This window comes from Lissotriton vulgaris, chromosome 7 (assembly GCF_964263255.1).
Source record: "Lissotriton vulgaris chromosome 7, aLisVul1.2, whole genome shotgun sequence".
Lineage (NCBI taxonomy): Eukaryota > Metazoa > Chordata > Amphibia > Caudata > Salamandridae > Lissotriton > Lissotriton vulgaris.
The window spans coordinates 756,753,531-756,769,596 of NC_141695.1; the positions used below are offsets into that span (position 1 = coordinate 756,753,531).

Below are 16,066 nucleotides of genomic sequence, written 5' to 3' on the forward strand. Positions count from 1 at the left end.
CCGTCAGTCAGGGTGAGGCCACCAAAGCTTCCTGATGTGACTATTGTATTGGCAGCCAGGTAGCGTCGGCAGTAAATGAGCTGTAAATCACTGCACCATTAGAGCCATCAGAGACAGCAGTTTTCCCACCGACGGCCATTTCAGTCTTGTGTTTCAGGCCCCCGTCCCCAGATACAGAGGGGAAGGGGGAGGAGGTTGTGGGCACTGCTGAGGCCTTCCTTGATATGCACCACGGCTGAATGATTAAGGCAGCCATCATTTCAATATTGTCCATTGCTGGGACGCTTTTTTAATAAAAAGAAGTAGGGGGAACGGACTGTAACAAATTGTAAGAGTAGGGGCACGCCGTGCCCTTCCGATTCCGCCCTCTTCGACCATTGCAGCCGCGTGGTACCACGACTCGAGCCCTGCCGGTCAGTGTGTTCTTGCAATTTGTCTGTGTCCTCATGCACTCTGTTTTTGCCTACTGCCTGCGTGTGTTTTTGCCGCGTCAGTGTGTTCATTAGCCCTAACTGTGCGTTCTAGCCTCCAGTCAGTGTCCCCTGGCCTCAGTACTCATGTGCAGACGCTCAGGCCTCATGTCACTTTGGACACAATTGGTCCAATTCCAGGACAATGCAACACAGCATTAGGAAAGGTATGAGAAATGCGTGTCCTAGGACACTCCAACTCCAATTTTTTCCTGACCTCTAATTTCTCTCTCCAAGTACAAGAAGTCAAGAGAATGTTTTTGCCTGTAAAGAAGAAACCTCTGGCTATGAATATGGAACACAATAGGTAATATCCTGCCTGCTTGCTTCTGAGTGGTACTGGGAGATAAAGCGTGTACTTTCTTGGACCTGCAGCAGGGCAATGGAAGTTCTGAAAAATCCTAGCCCTCGCATTGCTGAGATTGGCGATGGTGGTGCAGATGTAGGACCCTCCGACCTGGAAGTTAACAATGAAAGAAGCTTTTGACCTTCCATTTTACTTTATTGCGAATATGCCTATAACGTTAAATATACCTATAACATATCATTTATTGCAGTCAATTGATACTAGTTACATTTATTGAAACTGGTCCATTAAATCTCAGATTGTTCTGGGTCACCGACAACATTCCAGTTGCGGTTGGTGACATTGTTCCAGTCTCTAGACTCCAGTCCGAGCGCAAGGTCCCACAGTCAACTCCCTTAACCAATCAAGACGCTGCTCTCATGTTGTTAAGCAGCCTAAGTGAAGCATCTGGATTGGCTGGAGAAAGCAGACTCTGCACTCCAAAAGAGACTGGAGGCCTGTGCCTGCTCTCCAACTCAGCTGTCAAAATCCCTTTAAGTGCAAAGCAGTGGAGTAACGAAGCTTGAGAAAGACAGTCTGCAAAGCGAGCTATACAATCTGTCAAAAGCAACCCGCCGCCTAGCCGTAACAGAGATCAGTTCAACGAAAAGTGAAATGAGATCCACAAAGAAACACGCAGGAAGCGCGAGCGGTAGGGCTGAAAAATATAACTGCCACGGTAATACCAGCATTTTCGATATTGCCACCCAGCCCAACGGAGACAGTGGGAGAGATGTCCATAACTGTATAGATTGAAGCACTGAGCTTAGCGCCATATACACATTCTACTCCAACAAATCACTGTCAGTGCGGTATATCTGTATGTCATACTGCCACTGAAGTAGAGACTAGGGCAGTCCACTCCTGTGAAGCCAAGGTGTTCGGACGGAGGGAGGACTTGGCCCCGAAATCATCCAACAGTGTCATCAGTGCTGAGAGCGAGTCACAGACATCACATAGGTTTATCAGAGCGTCATCTGCATATAAGGACACTAAGTGATGAGCTCCATGCACCTCAATACCCACCCTCTCGCCCACATGCGCAGCTAAGAGGCCAATGGTTCCATGGTCAAGGCAAAAATCAACGGCGACAGAGGGCAGTCTTTCTGGTGTTCCAGTGAATGTCAAACCGGTCAGATATCAGTTGCCTCATTTTGACTCTCACACTCCAATGCCTATAAAGGGCCTGGAACCAGCCCAAGTATCTCAGATCCACGTGCATTTCCTCTAGTGTTGCGAAGAAGTAGTCCCAGCCCAGGGTATTGAAAGCCTTTTCGAAGTTGAGCAACAATGGCACTGGCGCCCCGCATCCCTCTAGTCAGCCCTCATTAGCCGAAGGAGTCGGCGGATATTGAGGAAGGTGCTACAGCTGGGAAATAACCTGTTCTGATCCACATGGACGAATGTACTGAACTGACCATGGAGAGGAGTCGATTGGTGAGGACCTTCCCTGAACCTTATAGTCAAGATTCAACAGTGAGAGTGGCTGGTAGCATCGAATATCCAGCGGGTCCCTGTTTGGGACCTACCACTATCTGGGCCTCGTGAAGTGTGTCAGGGAGGTGTACTTGTTCCCGCACTTCATTATTGACATGCAGCAATTTTAGTGTAAGGATCATGCTGTTTCAGCACTCCATCCATCAGCTCCTTGTGTTTGCTTTGTTCGCCCTAAGTTGGCAGGGTATGCGCAGAAGTGTGTCCCTTGCTCACTTTGACACTGCATTAAAGCTAGCCTGACTGATGAGGGCTGTTAGCCCGAAACAGGTCCCAGGATGCTCTTTTCGGTCTGGGGAAGACATGGCTTAGCAGTTCGGGTTGCACTGTTCCCACGAGGCACAGGGTCAAGACCAATTTGCATATAGCTGTGTTTGAACTGGGGTGGCAAAGTGAGCTAAAGAACAATGATGGATTCAACCCAGATCTGTAACGGGGTGAGTGTCTGAAAGTTTCAGCGCTACGTCCATCATCTCCTTGTCTTTGCTAGGATCACACTGTAGGCAGCATAGTGTTCTCTGGGGAGGCCGTTAGTGCCCGGAGTCTTGTTACAAGCCAATTGGGAGATGGCCATACATATCTCCACCAGCTAGAGAGGCACATCCAGTTATGCTCTTTAGCTCATTCAGGCGGGGAGGGGCAATCCCCGTAGGTAACTGTGCAATGCTGTCCAGGATGGACAAGTCACCGCTCCATAGAGAGATCTCTCTCATATCCTCTCTCATGCACTGCTGATAGGGTCAAAATCACTTTCACTCAGATCTTGTCCCGCTTGGAACAGAAACTTGACTCCCTGGCTAATGACATAGCTCACCTAAGACAGGACATCTCTCAACAGACCAAGCTACCCAGAGATCACACCCCAGAGAGTTCTAATGTACCCCCACTCACTGCCGTGCCCACATAAGCCGCGCATGATATCACCTGGGCCACTACTCCTCTAAGTCATTTGGCCCACAGACCCCATCGTGCCTAACTAACCATTTCGGATTTTTCAGCCACTGCTCTTAGTGAATCCTACATCACGAAGAACCTGACAATCTCCCAAACCCACCTCCACTATCCCAGTAATTGTCTGCACAAATAGACTACTCTCAACTATAAATGAGCCCAGACCACCAGCTAAACTCATCACCATTCTAACTCTTCCTTCCTCCATGGATAAGCCTTGCCCTCTCTCGCATGCTTCTCAACTGTAGATCAGCAGCAAAGCACACTACCGATATCGCTGAATATATCATCAGAGAAGAAAAAGACATTGCTTTCCTTACTGAATCCTGGCTTAATGACCACGCCACCCATATACTTGACCTACTAACCCCACCCGGTTACATTATCATTAGGCAAGACAGACCTAAGAGATCGGGTGGGGGTCTAGCCATTATACACAAAATTGGAATTCAACTTTCCGCTTTAAGTAAGGCAGAATACTCAACCTTCGACTACCTCGGGTGGAACTTATAAACAAAGGCTCCCATCTTATGAAATTCCACACCATCTACCATCCCCCTGGAGAACTAGCCCCCTTTGTAGCAGAGTTATCAGATCGAATTACTCGGTACGCCCTAACAGACACAAACGATGTGTTCTTGGGAGATTTAAACATCCATTGGAACAACACAGAAGACACCTCAATCCGACTACTCACGAACCTCCAGGAAATTAACGACCTAAATCAATTCTGTTAGGAACCAACTCACATCAAAGGCTCCACCCTTGACGCGATTATAGCGATAAATGACCTTATCTCGATCAGCTCCATCTCACCAATTGACTGGTATGACCTCCATCTAATTCTTTTCAACATCAATTTCACTACCGGATTCTGTCCTGATGTTATGAAGAAACCTAAGCTGTTAACCAGAAATATCCAACAAATTCTTGAACTTAAATCTAAAATTAACTATCAACTACAGTGTCTCCCCTTCTTGTCTACTTCAGAAGAGCTCACTTCACACCACAACTTATCAATATCGGATGTTCTCGACCAAGTGGCCCTGCCTAAAGATCTTCAAAATCAAAAGCTTGGTTTAATTCCGATCTCAACAGCGAGAGAAGAAAACTCAGACAAGCAGAAAGGACTTGGAGACAAAACCCCTCAATGTGTCACCTAGCACTACTTAGACCAACAAGGCTGTCATACAAAAAACATCTTTAGAGAAAAAGCCTCCTTCTGCAACCAACTAGACTGTGCAAAAAACAAACCTAGTGAGCTCTTTAATATTGTTAAAACAACAAACTACATCAGCTCCCTCTCGTGCTATAATGGCCACAAACTAACGATGTGAAGAAATCGCTAGCTTTTCTGCTGACAAAGTCGCAAAAATTTTGCAAACCTTGCAAATCTCCTCTCTTGCCTCTGTCCTTTCCACCTTCACCATCCCACCTCCCCTCGCAGCTGATCCACCTCCACATACCTTTCCGGACCAAACGACCACAAAAAGAACCAACTACTTCCTGAATCTTGCCAAACTAAAAAAACAACACCAACTGGTCTGACTTCAAACCCTTAACTGAATAGGAAGTCTTCAATGTAATCATGAATCGAAAGCCAACGACCCACACCAAGGATCCTCTCCCATCCACGATGGTGAAAAATCTCAACCAACCACACCATCGCCCCGTTCTGGTCTCATCATCAACAAAACTCTCACCCCGGGTTGTGGGCGCCGATCTCTCCCCAACTAGGACAAATTACACCCGTTCCCAAAAATACCAGGGCTGACCCCAACGATCTCAACAACCTCAGAGCGATCTGCAACCTCCCGTTCCTTGCCGAGACTTTGGAAAAATGTGTCTTACAGCAACTTAATCAGCATATACGAAAATTCTCCCTCCTTGACACTTTCCAATCCCGGTTTAGGAAAGGCTGTAGTACTGAAACGGCAATTGCTAAACATATCTGATGACATCCACAGAGCCTTAGACAAGGGTGACGCCTGCCTACTTTTCCTACTTGATGACCTATCTGCGGCGTTCGATATGGTTAATCACCCAGACTTGCTTGAATCTTTGAAGTTGCGTTTGAGTTTGAATGGCACCGTACTAAATGGTTATCCTGCTCGCAAAAAAATCAAAATCAACTCTTGCCTGTCTAAACCCACTCGGATCCATCTTGGCGTGCCTCAGGGCTCAAGTTTATCCGCCTCTCTTTTCAATCTCTTTATGGAACGTAATGCCACTCCACTGGGACGCCTAAAACTCACCTTGACCCCCCCCCTCCCCTCCCTCCACCGAGATCAGTTCTTAACATGATAGCTCGGCTTATCTCAAACGTTAAACGGTTTGAACACACCACTCCTGCACTTAAGATCTATTGAAGGAAGATGTACCTACAACACTGTATGTATCATCCACAAAGCCCTTCAATCTCATACACCCAACTACTTAGAAAACAAACTGACAAAAGCAGAAACCACTAGGTCATTGAGAAGCTCCAATGCTCTTCTGCTCCTACCTCCCATTTAAAAAAAAGACAGCAACCAAGTTGCACTATTTTTATGGAAATGCTCTAAGTATTTGGAACTTCCTACTGTGTGACCTTTGATGCAACCCTTCCTTCGCTTCAAGAGAAACCTGAAACTCCTCCTCCTCAACAAATACTTTCCAAAGATCCATAAACTAGGAGTCAAAGTATGGCTTGATCAGACCTAGACCCTCTGTCTGAAGCGTCGGTTCACTTTTTTTTTTACTTCTATGACTTTTAGATCCTCTGGAATTATGTCTCTAGTGCTGGTCACTCTACAAACACCTTTCTTAGTGTCTGATAGACAACCCCCACATAGTCGTGATGCAGTGACCCTGCACCACCGTTTTGTATGCATCCCATTTGGATGCCCACCAGGACGTGGAGCAAGTATTGTGCTCGAAGTACCTGGTCAGGTGCGTGGCCAAGTTCTCCTGAAAAGGACGGGGGGGTTCCAGAAGCAAATATGTCTGTTTCCAAGTTGGAATACGGTGGCGAGCGAGCACCCCTTCTCAATGACATCAGAAGCGGGCAGTGGTCAGAAAACGTGCGCACCAGGTATTCCGTATGGAGTATGAAGGTGCCTTTAAATCCACTACACATGGGGGAGGTCTAGTCTAATGTGAACATTGTGCACCGGGGAGTAGAAAGAGAATTCACTATACTGTGGTTGTTGGAGGTGCCACACATCACGCACCTTATGGCTAGTCTGCCAATCTGAAAATGCTGCGTCCTTCTGGGACAGGTCACCACCTCCAGCAGTGGGACTGATCAGTCACTGTGAATGTCTAGAAAGCAGTAAAATTCCCTGCCCCAATATGTTAGGAGTACGACGGTCACACAACAGAGCCGGTGCGAGTCGGTCCATGAAGACGGATGACCTGTGTTATGGCCTGGGGCATATATAGCCACCAGCGCAGCGGGCCTACCATCCAGAAGCCCCTCCACCGCAACATATATGCCCTCTGGATCAACCATGTGGGATTCCTGTACAAACTGCACCCCTGGGGCTTATCCATACAGAGACAGTGGTGCCATACACCCGGCCCCTCCATTTCATGTGGAGCGATTGCAATTCAGGTGCATCTCTTGCAGGAACGCCACATGTGTGTAATGTGGCTTAAGGCATGTGTTGCTATGGTACCGCTTAATTGGAGTGGCCATGCCCCTTATGTTCCAAGTCAGTGGTTTGTTTATGGGGTCAAATTCTTGTTAGGTGTATCCATATAGTATGTGTAATGTTAAGTGGAGGGAGGAGGCCCCAATATGCGGCCCTCATTAATCTCCCCAAAGTGAGTGTCAACAGTGTGATTGACGATCAGGCAATCATGCACGGGCAGCTCCAATTCCCATCCAACAACAAGTACCACCTCCTCCCACCGGCAAAGACAATCCCCAATGCTCAGTCAGAGACATGCAAAATATGCAACAAAACAATAACAGAATGAAGTGTATAACTCCTTGTGCCTTGGTGGGACCGCATAGTCTGTCATTGCCCCGCATTCCAGAGATGTCCCCGGGGACTGATCTTGGCAGTTCAGAGTCCTCCAGGCATGGTCTCTAGCACCCCTCACAGAGGCCAACCTCCACGAGCCCTCCTTTCGCGGCCCAGCGGATACTGTAGGTGAGACCTCTCCGCTGAAAAGCTAGGTCTTGAGTTTCTTTCTGAAGTCCGCCAGGGAGGGTGCTGCTGGAAGATGGAGGTGCAGGTCATTCCAGGTATTGTCAGCAATGTAGAAGGAGCGCCCTACACTACGCTACAACGGATATAGTGTGCGCACGAGCTAGTGAGGAGGAGCACATGTGTCTTGCGGGTAGATGGAAGTTCAGTCAGGGGTTGATTTAGGCTGGTCCTCAGTCATGCAGAGCTTTGTAGGCGAGTGCGAGGATCTTGAACTGGCACCTCTTATGGATGGAGATCCAGTTGAGGTTTCTGAGGTAGGTGGGGATGTGGGTCCCTTTGGGAAGATACAGGATGAGTCTGGCTGCAGAATTCTGTATGGTCTAAAGTCTTCTGAGGAGCTGGAGATGTTGCCACAGAAAGCGTTGCCGTAGCTGTGGTGGCTAATGATAAGGGCCTGAGTGATGGTCGATCTGTGGTTGGCTGGGATCCCTCTGAATATTTAGCGGTGCAAAGGATGTGGAAGCAGGAGGAGGGGACTGCATTGACTTGCTGTTTCATGGTCAGTTCGCTGTTGAGGATGATGCCTAGATTTCAGGCATGGTCTGTCTGTGTGTGTGATGGTCCGAGTTCTGCTGGCCACCAGCTGCAGTCCCATATTGAGATGTTCTTCCCGAAGACCAGTACTACTGTCTTGTCAGAGTTGAGTTTAAGGCAGTTGTCTCTCATCCAGTTGACTATGTTAGTCAAGGCATCCCAGAAGTTAGTTCTGGTGGTGGAGGGGTCTTTGGTGTGCAAGAGGATAAGTTGAGTGTGGTCTGCATAGGAGATTACGTTGAGACCCTGGGATCTGACAATGTAAGCAAGGGAGGTCATGCAGCTTTTGAACAAGGTGGGGCTGAGGGAGGATCTTTGGGGTACGCCACACATGTTGTTCTTGGGTTCAGAGATGAAGGGGGGCAACCAGATGCTCTGTACGGGTCCTGTAATAAGAAGGCGATCCACTTAAGGGCGTTTTGCTGTATGCCAATGTTGTAGAGTCTGTTCATGAGGGTGTATTGTGCTACGGTGTTGAACGCAGCAAAGAAGTGAAGGAGGATCAGGACCACAGTCTCTTAGAGTTCGAGGAGTGTTCTGATGTTGTCTGTGGGAGCGATCAGTGTTGCTGTGGTGATGGAGGTTTTGATGAGGTTTTTCTGTGTTGATTGGGTTGGATCTTAGGTTGAAATTACCACAGCATTTCTGCAGTAACTTCAACATTTCCGATGAGCAAAAGCGGTTCTATTGTTGGGCGTGTGCGTCTATCTGCGCATGAGTCGGATTCGGCCGCACCCCTGCGGAATGTCCGCTGCGGAGAAGCGGTTAAAAATGTCTCTCTGAATAGACAGCATAGACTGATATGGATCAAGTTTGTACAAAGATGTTATTACACCCCTGTCAAACTAGACGGATTTGGTCTGAGGGAAGAGGCCTGTGGCCTCTGGTACTGCGAGGAGGCGGCTGATTTTATGCACTGATCATGCAGACATCCTGATACATATATAAAGATTTTGGATCAACATTTTCATGAACTTGGTAGAACGATATATACCAATAATGAGAAAGACAGTCATGACACTACTTGGTTATTTGAAGACTACATCTATACCGACTTGTAAATACATTGCACCACTACTGAAGCTGGTTAAAAGACAAGTCGAAATGTGATGGGACAGGTGCCTTCTTCCTACTATTGGTGACTCAGAAGGATCTAGTACATTGCAATATAGCGTTAGATAACTTTGGCATGCTCATGTCAATTATATGTAGGCCTAGAGCCATATGGGCCCCATTAACATCACACATGGTACACTGAGCCTTGGGTTTCTGGTGTAACTGGTGGTGCCTGTAGAAGAATTACAGTAAAGTAATATGCAGTTACATGCATTACCAAATTATAACCTGTCTCGTCACTATGATAATACCATGTTTAGTCCGCAATGCCTGTGATGCCTACTTGAGCATGGCACTATAAATCCCCTTTAGTTTCCTGATGTTTCTCTTTGTTGAAATAAAGTTATAAAGAATACATAAGAATAGTTCATATATAAGGTACATGACAACAACTGACTTGCCTCTTCTTCAATAATGGTATAGTCGTCATCGGATGGGAGCGACGGAATCGTTCTAAGGTCACGTTAAAAAACTATCACTCAATGCTGTAGTTTAATCTGATGTGTTAAGGTGAAACGCTTCCGTGTGTTAAAGAAATACAGTTCTGAAATCTTTAAGACACTGTCACACTTCTACATGTTACTTGTTGCATGATTTACACGCCGATCAGTATCAAGGATTGTCTCGCGCATGGGCTCTTCGATCCAAGCTAGACATTTGGCTGGAATCTCCTCAGTATTTACATTACCTCGCCCACCCCTAGCCCATATTAACCACATATTCCTCTTCGCTGCCGTTTCCTATTTTATGTCACTCCCTTCTGTCACTGCAGTGTCAACTCTCACTCTCTCCAGTGCCTTTCCTTCCTCTGGTGTTATTTATGCTCCATGGGCCTCTTACCTGTCTCCTCCTCCTCTCCCCGGGGCTTGTGGCTGTTGCCTGCCTCCTCTGTTGCCCCCTCTACCTCTTCCTGGCCGGGTCATACTCCGCTCCCCCCGCGGGTGCTGGCGTTGGTCAGGCAGGGGGCTGCAACATGTCCCGTGGGGTGTCCCTCGTCAACCCTGGCAGCTTCCTGACTTCAGAGCCCGGCTTCCTCCCTCACAGGCCTCTCTCTCCCGGCAGGCAGCGCTGCTTGCCCCTCTGTTACTGGACAGAGCGCGTGACGCAACACACACGCAATCCCAACAACCACCGCCGGCTGATTACTGTCAGCTCAACAGTTTACGTTAACGGGGCGGCCCCCTTATGCAGCCAGCCATGTTTAGATGGTTACTATCTAAAATCAACCAATTGAAAAAAGGGGGCTGGGCCTCGGAACTGAGCACGCGAAACGAAAGACCATTTTTTGCCGACGGTCATCTTAAAATCAGGCAAACAGTGTTAGACTCATGGTAGTTTGTATTCATGAATTTTTATGTTAGGACTGATGTATACGGCTGCACCTCACAACAGAACTCTGTAATCTAGAGAGCTGGGACGCTGTCAATGCGGACAGGGTCTGTAAAGTGATCGTCATCAGTACACGTTTTCGCTTGCGGGGTAAGAAGAGTATATTTGCGTGTTTCTTCCCGTTCAGATTCCTACCTTTAAAGATTAAGCAGCAGTTGTGCATATTGACATTTACAGTTGTATAGTTTGATTTAAATCGCTTATAAATGGTGTCTCACTGACTTGTTTAGTTGCGTTTTGTTCACCAACTCTTCGTTGATCTAAAAATACTACCATGTCATTTGCCGTAGTCTACACGACACTGCATTTTAACTCGGAGAGCTGCATCGCTAGTCACTCTTTTACGTGTATGCAGGCCTTTAAGTGGGATGAAAAACCGGAGGTGGGAGGGGTCTCTCAAAGGGGCGCGACCGAGTTAATTAAGGGCGTGGCTTTTACATTACATAAACTAAAAATCTGTTCTTCTTAGCATAGTTTATTTATTTATTTGTGCAATTTTATATAGCGCGAACTTTACCCGAAGGTGTCAGAGCGCTTAAAACATAAGGACTAACGGTTACATGCGTAAACGATTGCACATTTTTGCTTTACATAAGAACCAGTTGAAAACATACGGATTTAGGATTACATATGTTACAAAAAAGGTACAAACAGAAAAAATTGCAAATGTACAAGAGATAAAGTTACTCAAGGAGGAGATACAAATGGATATACTCTAGGCATATACTAGTAATATCTATCTACATAGGGTGGGGATACACATGGATATACTCTAAGAGTCACATAGGAATGGTAGAGAGCACAGCGGACTACTGCATATACTAGTGATTAGAGTTATCTCTATATACATAGGGAATGGGTAAGACTGGATATACTCTAAGAGTCACATAGGAATGGTAGAGAGCATAGCGGACTACTGCATATTCTAGTGATTAGAGTTATCTCTATATACATTGGGAAGGGATACACATGGATATACTCTAAAAGTCATATAGGAGACTAGTCGTTAGAGTTATCTCTATATACATAGGGAAGGGATACACATGGATATACTCTAACAGTCACATAGGAGGCTAGTCGTTAGAGTTATCTCTATATACACATAGGAAGGGATAAGACTGGATATACTCTAAGGGTCACATAGGAATGGTAGAGAGTACAAAGGTCTACTGCATATACTAGTGATTAGAGTTATCTCTATATACATAGGGAGGGGATATGACTGGAAATACTCTAAGAGTCGCATAGGAATGGTAGATGGTACAAGGTCTACTGCAAATACCAGTGTGCTGCCCAATTTATATTTTGCTGTTTCTGTCATTGCATCCCGGTATATATATATAACATCATACCTACAACAAGTTAAGACTATTAGCTTTGTCAATGGTTGTTAGTTGCATAAGACTAATAAGCAGCAACTATGGCTTGTACATAATATTTAAAAAGCTTCCACTTAAATCCCTAGTGACTCCACTACAATGTTTCTGCTCCTGTGTTTCAAAAAGAGAAGGGAAATCCAGGGAGAAAGTTACTCTTTAAAGGATTTCCCTTCCCCTATCATGCCGTAACTTCTCCACTAGTGAGAAGTGAGCAGTGGAAGCGTGTGCACATCGATGTGCTTGCTGCCACTGCAGTCCGGGAAAAAACAGACCACCTGGGCCAGGGCACAAAACAGAGCCTGATAGAGACCCATTTCGAGGCCTCCTTTAAACAAGCATTGGCATAGCCAATAGGTCTCGCCTTTGGGATGTTAAAAGTATTTAGCCAATGCAGCACATTATCCTGGGTGCTACAACATCTACAGTTACTTCATATGCCACTGGTGAATGGCTATGCTGTAGCTAGGAGCAGTGTAGCCTGTGGGCCCTGAGCACGATTACAATGCCATTAATATGTCCTTAAATGTTCCGTTCAATGATAGTACTGATGACATTTATTACTGTTTCTGTTCTGGCTTCCTCTGAATAAGTCCAGCTGGTCGTATTAGCAACAATGCACATGCATAACTTAAATAAGGAGGACGTCCTTTGTTTTGTATTTCATGGGTCAACCCGTAGAAAGAGTTCATGCACTTTGAAAGGAAAGGGGGCGAGCACAGTGCTAGGTGTGTAACAGACTTTGTTTATGCATTTTTACGAAGCACTGGCAAGTATACCGCCCCAGCTCTCTCAGTAATGAAGCTTATTTGCGGAATGTCATTTGTTGGTTGGCTGTTCTGGCAGACAATGGCTTTATGTCTTCTATTGTGCCATGGGATATTGAATTCAGTTATGGCACACTAACCGTACCAGTTAAAGGATGTAAAATCATAGAGGTGCAAGTTGTAAAGCGCTCCAGCACATCAGAACTGCATTGGGCGCTATACATGTGAATATACCAGTACCTCCATGCGCACACATGACACAAGGAGGTGCAGGTTTATAGAAGTGTTGTGAAAGCCCTGTGTGTAATAAATGACTGGTGATTCAGTTTGAGTTGTGGACAGTGGACGCTGGAAGGCGTTCAGAGCACAGCGGCACTTCCCTGGCACAGTGGGCACGGGCCCAGGCAGCTGGCATGGGGCTAGGCTGATGCTTTCTCTACCAATGGAAGGGGGGGCATGCTCCTTACTGTTGGTAGTCCTGTTTGCAGTAGAGTATTCGGTCCCGGAAGTAGCAGCTGGTGCTGAGGGGATGTTGACACACTGCAAACACTCCTCGTGCTAGGACGACTCGTTCACCCAAATCAGAAAACGGTCCGAGATGGGCCTCTGGCAACCCTCGCAGACGGCTGGATTCTGGCAGTCAGACCTTGGGAGACAGCATACAGGCAGATGGACGAGATGAGAAGTGGGCACAGATGGGCATCCTGTGCTGGCGGCGCAACCCATGTCCACCTTCCCCTGGCTCACCACTGACGACCCTGCCCAGCCTACAACCAGTGTGCCACATAGAACCAGAATCACGGCTGCTCCAGCGACGTACATTATGTGATCCAGGGCACGTCACGCCTCAACTTTTATTAGTGCATCCATGTTGTTTAATTTCTTACTTGCTGTAGACTAGAAAGGGGGCCTTTTGACTCGAATATTTCCCTATTGAGTACCGTTTTCTTGCGAATCGAAGTAGAGCAAAGGTCACTTGAGTAGGGCATTTGAGGAAAGGAGTGTTTTATTGTAGCAGCAAGGGAGTGGCTTCCACTCTGGAACAATGCTCTATGTCACAATAGCGTGAATTCTCTACAGGGGTCACCTGTCAGACCAATCAGATCACTGAGGTTCTAGTTATCGTCAACTATAATGTGTTTCCTCGTAGGCAATCTCTTTCTGTTCCCAATTAAACATTAGCCATTTTAGTTCGGGCCAGTTTGTTGAGACTGTTGGGGGGGGGAAACTCTCCACTAAGAGTTTTTGTGAAGTGCTCCTCCCGCCCTTCCCTAAATTGCCCCCTTCTGCGGCTCGCATAACGTGACACAGTGACTACACACCCTGCAGAATTCTGTCTGTGATTTGTAAGCTCTAGCTGAGTTAATCTGAAACCTCAGCATAATAAGTGGCCTTTTATCTGTGTACTACTCCAGGAAGAAATGCTTGGCATTTCTTTATCACAGCTACAGAGTGGCTGGTTCCGCATGTAGGCTCCCGCAGAAGCGCGCCTCCTTGACTATAATTAGCCGGGGACAGTAGTCACTCAGCGCTTTCTTAATCGGTTTCCTTGTGCGTTCCCTTTTGCCTTTCATTTTGATGGTGACTGCAGGCAAAGTACACCGGCTGCCGATGGAACACTGAAAACTACCAGCTGCATTTTTAGTCGTGAGAATGACATTCTAAGTAGGGGCCTTCATGATGTGTGGAAATGCTGCACTTTGTGAGGTGGTGTCATAGGATCAATTGCTTGCAATAATTCGTGCTCCAAAAAATAGAAAATGAGACTCAGCGAATGAGTCCCTCAGGCGCTCTTGTTGTGGCTTGAAGGGATTCCAATCAACGGACGGGGGCTCACAAGGGACAAACAATGTCTGGCTTTACCATGAAGGCAGTTTCTTTAGAAAGCCCTCCTATAAACAGATACGTATGCGTTGTCTTACACCGGGGGCGCGGCTTTGAGCCTCAGTCCATGTACAGCGTTTACCTTTTGGGAGCGAGCACGATAATTGCAAACAGATGGCGCGCTGCTCGCTCTTGCATGGTAAACGCCATACATGCACGAGGGTCCATTGGAAACAGTGCAGAACATGCACCAGTTTCCACAAAACCCTGGAGTGATTGCAAGAGGTCACTCCAAAGCAGCGATTGCGCGCTGCGTGGACTAGACCTAAAAAACTGTAGGTGCTCAGACCCGGCCCACTTAAAGCCCTACGTGTATGGGCGAAAGGAGGACTTTCGGTTTGGAAACCCCACACGAAGACCGGTGATGCTAGACACAGAAGAAGGACCAAACAGGTAATATTGGTGTGTATGGTTTTTCGGGGCATGCCAACATTTTGAACCTGGCAAAAGGGGGATTATGAAAATAAATCCGGGGAATGTAGGAACCATAGCTGTGAGTACTATTTTAAAATAAAATCTTTATTGGTCTTTTCTTATTTTTCCATTTTCTTACATTACATGGCAAAACAGAATTATCTAGAACATAATTCAAATCTGTACAAAGCAATATGACAATAATACTGTATAAATTGACTGTTCGTGTTACAACTGAGTGTTTCTAATGTGTGATAGCACACAAACTTATTACCAAGAGGCAGTTTCTCATGCATCGTTGTGATTGCCTGCCCACTGTATATCCCCACAGTTTCCAATCTTCAGATAAAATCACCAACGCCATTTACTAGCAATGCTTGTTGCATTCAACCCATTTTTGCCTAACATTTATAACATTAGCAGACGTTGGAGATGGTAATGTTTGTTTGTTTCAATATTCCAATGAGGGGATTTCTCCAAAGAAAAAGAAATAAGGATAAAAGAAAATGCGCCAATAAGACATGCATTATCCAAATAACATCTAACAACATGTTTAGGGGGCTGCCATCTAGAAGCAAATAAGATAATCATTACATGACTGAGTGTGGAATCGTGTATCTTGTATGTTATAACATGGTGACTCGCCAGGGTGGGACTTGGACTCATGTGGGTGTTGGGGGTCAGTTTTATGGTGGTAAGTGACTGGGCAGTAAGGCGCAGGGGGCTCTCCACATCGGTCCTCCTCTATGAAGGGGCGTCTAATAGATTGTGATTGCTATCTGCCAATGCCCGCCCTCCGCTGCCTGTGACCTCCAGCGTGTAGATTATGTAGCAGCCGTTTGGGTGTCGTCGCCTTCCCCGCTTTCTTTATTGCTGAAGGCTGTGAGTATGGTGTCCCAGTGCTGCGCTATGGGATATTTGCGAAACCCCGCCGTTTCCTCCCTGTGCAATGCTGTACTCTCCGCCTGTGCCCATATCTTCAGTGATCTTTTCCAGCTGATCGTCTCTGGGGGGAGGGGGTCTGCCTGTTTCCACCGTTTTGTAATTAAGCGTTTGGCGACTATTAATCCCAGGTCTCTAAATCGTGATGTGACTTTGTTCTTCTTGGACCTGACATAGACCCCTA

The 16,066-nt window shown here is 46.5% G+C and overlaps 2 protein-coding genes across 6 annotated transcripts in view; one reads left to right on the forward strand and one right to left on the reverse strand.

Annotated features, from left to right (window-relative positions):
• The window catches only part of VCF1 (VCP nuclear cofactor family member 1), a 71,500-nt gene extending 61,333 nt beyond the window's left edge, over positions 1-10,167 (reverse strand). For all 4 annotated transcript variants that reach the window (XM_086930990.1, XM_086930988.1, XM_086930989.1 and 1 more), the window contains exon 1: positions 9,951-10,167. In XM_086930990.1, coding sequence (XP_086787116.1) covers positions 9,951-10,033 — 83 coding nt within the window. In that variant the 5' untranslated portion in view covers positions 10,034-10,167. The remainder of the gene's footprint in view (positions 1-9,950) is intronic.
• Positions 10,168-10,293: 126 nt separating this feature from the next.
• Positions 10,294-16,066, forward strand: part of MTNAP1 (mitochondrial nucleoid associated protein 1) — a 147,977-nt gene continuing 142,204 nt past the window's right edge. For both annotated transcript variants that reach the window (XM_086930986.1, XM_086930985.1), the window contains exon 1: positions 10,294-10,589. The gene's annotated coding sequence lies outside the window, so the exon portion shown is untranslated. The remainder of the gene's footprint in view (positions 10,590-16,066) is intronic.